At 33.4% G+C, this 3,040-nt stretch overlaps 1 protein-coding gene across 1 annotated transcript; it reads right to left on the reverse strand.

Moving 5' to 3' along the window:
* Positions 1–1,107: 1,107 nt before the first annotated feature.
* On the reverse strand, positions 1,108–2,244 carry LOC111387164 (the record flags this gene model as incomplete). The annotated part of the gene is made up of 3 exons (XM_023011701.1): positions 2,200–2,244; positions 1,593–1,859; positions 1,108–1,524 (listed from the first exon to the last, which is right to left on the reverse strand). Coding segments are annotated over exons 1-3 (729 nt in total), but the record flags the coding sequence as incomplete, so codon positions are not given.
* Between the last annotated feature and the right edge of the window lie 796 nt (positions 2,245–3,040).

Raw genomic sequence — 3,040 nt, forward strand, 5'->3', positions numbered from 1 at the left:
GGGGTTTTTGTGATAAAGTATGCACAGTATTTGTTGCACAATGATCTTGGCAATATGCCAATGTCATTTGATGTTGGGAATGCTAGACTCGAAATTGCAGCGTTGCTGTTCAAAAACAAGCAACTGAAGCAGATTGGAAAAGGAAGTTCAAAGTCAGATGAATTAACTCCTATTGATGGCATTATTTTCATGATGGATTAGATTGATAGCTGTTCAAAATTAGACAAACAGATATTTTTATGATGTAGTTGATAGATGTTATCTTTGTAATATGTTTTGGAATTGAATTTGAATTTGTTTTTGTTAATTGGTACAAGATGAAAGTATTGGTGTTTATGTGAATGATTTTGTTTATATCTTCTAAGTTTTTTATGGATGTAAAAGTCTATATTCGCACGATCTGAACAGGTCACGTAAGAATACTGCAGAGTCTAAACAGGTCACAAATAGTCACATGCGAGTAATATGTTATATAACCGCAGGTCACAAATCGTCACAAATAGCAACAGTTGGTTAATTTGCATGACTTGAATAGGTCATAAGTGGTCACATATGAGTACTTTCTTATATAACTGTAAGTCACAGATGGTCATGAATAGTTTGATTAACTTGTTACATATGAACAGGTCACAAATGGTCACAAATTCTTAACATTTATCATCGACACTCTTACAAAAGAAGTAAGCATAGAATTGGTCCCATCTAGTGGAAGATGACATTCAGGTTTAGTTTGAACACACAAGTTGGTCTCTTCTAGTGGAAGATGACATTCAGATTCAGTTTGAACACACAAGTTAAACAAAAAACATAGAGCTTATTTTATGCTTGAAATGGTCACAGACGTTCACAATCATCAAAAACAGAGTTACAATCAATGTTTGTTTACACAGCCCTTTTCCAGAAATAAGTGACATCGTGAGAATAACGAAAGCTCAATGCATAAATCTATCAACTTGTATAATCCAAAAAATACGTCGTTCGGCAATAAAATGAAACAATTTGCAATTAAAAAAGAATATCATTGTGTAAAAAAATTATGCTAAGCTATTTGAATTTCTTTGGATCTTTCTTTATTTTCAGTTTTTTGTCATTTTGGTTAAGTGGCACCAAGTTCCTGCATGTTCGATGATTGTGCTCGAATTCACCGCATCTTCCACATTTCACAACTTGTGATCTTTCATATGCTGGTTTCTTTCTCTTCTCAGTAGGCCTTCCAGAGCTTCTCTTTTGGTTTGGAGCAAAAACAACTCTATTACTTACATCTTCTGGCAAATTCCATTCTGATTTATTACCTAAAGGAAATACAGTCTCTTTGTAGGTATTTAGATATGCATCTCTTGTGTAATACATAGAGCAAAAGTCATATACATTCAGCTTCAATGTTGCTATTACTGCCAGTGCATGTGGACAGGGAAGTTGATCCACTTGAAACATTCTACAACTACATGTATGTAGAGTTATATCAATCATGTATGATGAAGAATTGTCCCTCACTTCAAATAAAGCGTGACTTGCAGGTGAAACCTAAAAATAAAAAATATTTAAAGTTATACTTGTGATCAACATAATAAACATAGTTTTCTTGTTTTTACCTTTAGATTTCTCACATCATTGCTCATTTCCCTTAACAACTTCTCATATTTTGTTGCAAGCTTTGTGAAAGTGCCATGTGCGTCATCTCTATTTTTGCAAAACCAAGATTGGACTATTTGCCTCAATGATTCTAGAAATGCTTCAATGGGGTAATTTTTTGCCACCTTCGTGACTGCATTAACAGATTCTACTATGTTTGATGTCAGAGTAGAGTATCTATTGGTTGGCATGTGTAATCTTGACCATTTTTCATATCCAACATCCAACTACAAAATAATTTTAGTTATTAGATAACAGATTCAAGTAACAAGTCACATATGGTCACAGTTAACTCTAAAAAGTTTACAGATTGTCAGTATTATCACAGAACAGGTCACAAATGGACACATTCATAAAACTATATTATGTTTTCAATTATAAATGAGACCACATGCTAAATATGCACTGTATATTTCATTCATAATCATGTTTCAATTTCATGTAATAAAAAATGAAATATAGTTTGTACATTAAACATTCGTGATCACAGATATTCATAGAAATTTTATAACATCACAAAAATAGTGACAGGAAGTCATATAACATATGTTTCAGACAATCACATACCAAATATCCCCTTATATCTTCATTTATTGAGTCCAATTGCTGCATTTGTTATTCAAATTCATCCACTGTATAAGCTCTTACAGCAGAATTGAATGCATGTGTGACATTGTGACCTGATTTTGCATAATGTGACTTCAAAATTTTCAGCAAATGGTATGAACAGATCCTATGCATTGCCTCTGGATATACAAATTCAATGGCATTTCTTATGCTATTGTGTCTATCGGATACTATATATAATCCATCTCTAGATCCATATGCCCTCTTCAACATCTCAAGAAACCATCTCCACGACTTATCGTTTTTATTATCCCCAATCCCAAAAGCTAGTATGAAGATATTGTTGTTTGCATCTTGTGTACAAGCTGTAAAGAGTGTACCGCCGTAGTGACCATTTAAATATGTACCATCAACAACAATGACTGGCCTACAATATTTCCAACCAGCAATCGATGCACCCAAAGCCATAAAACAATATTTAAATCTATCTAAATGATCAGTTTCTATTCGTGTGACTGTCCCTATGTTCATCTGTTGTAACATAAAAAAATAAGAAGGTAGCAACTGAAACGATGTTGTTGGATCACCTCTAATCAATTTTAATGTCTGCTCACGTGACCTCCATGCCTTCATATAATTCACCAATACTCCATATTTGTGCAACATGTCATTTGAGATATCATTAAAAGTGTATATTGTACGTGAAGAAGTGTATTTATACCTGATGTAGTTTGACACCATTGAGCTAGATGCTTGTCGATGAGATCCTAAAACAATGTTCATTGAGCATGTGTGACCATTATAGATTTCCCTGATCTTAAACATTTTCGTTTCTCCCAAG

The sequence above is a fragment of the Olea europaea genome, unplaced genomic scaffold (assembly GCF_002742605.1).
Source record: "Olea europaea var. sylvestris unplaced genomic scaffold, O_europaea_v1 scaffold3928, whole genome shotgun sequence".
Lineage (NCBI taxonomy): Eukaryota > Viridiplantae > Streptophyta > Magnoliopsida > Lamiales > Oleaceae > Olea > Olea europaea.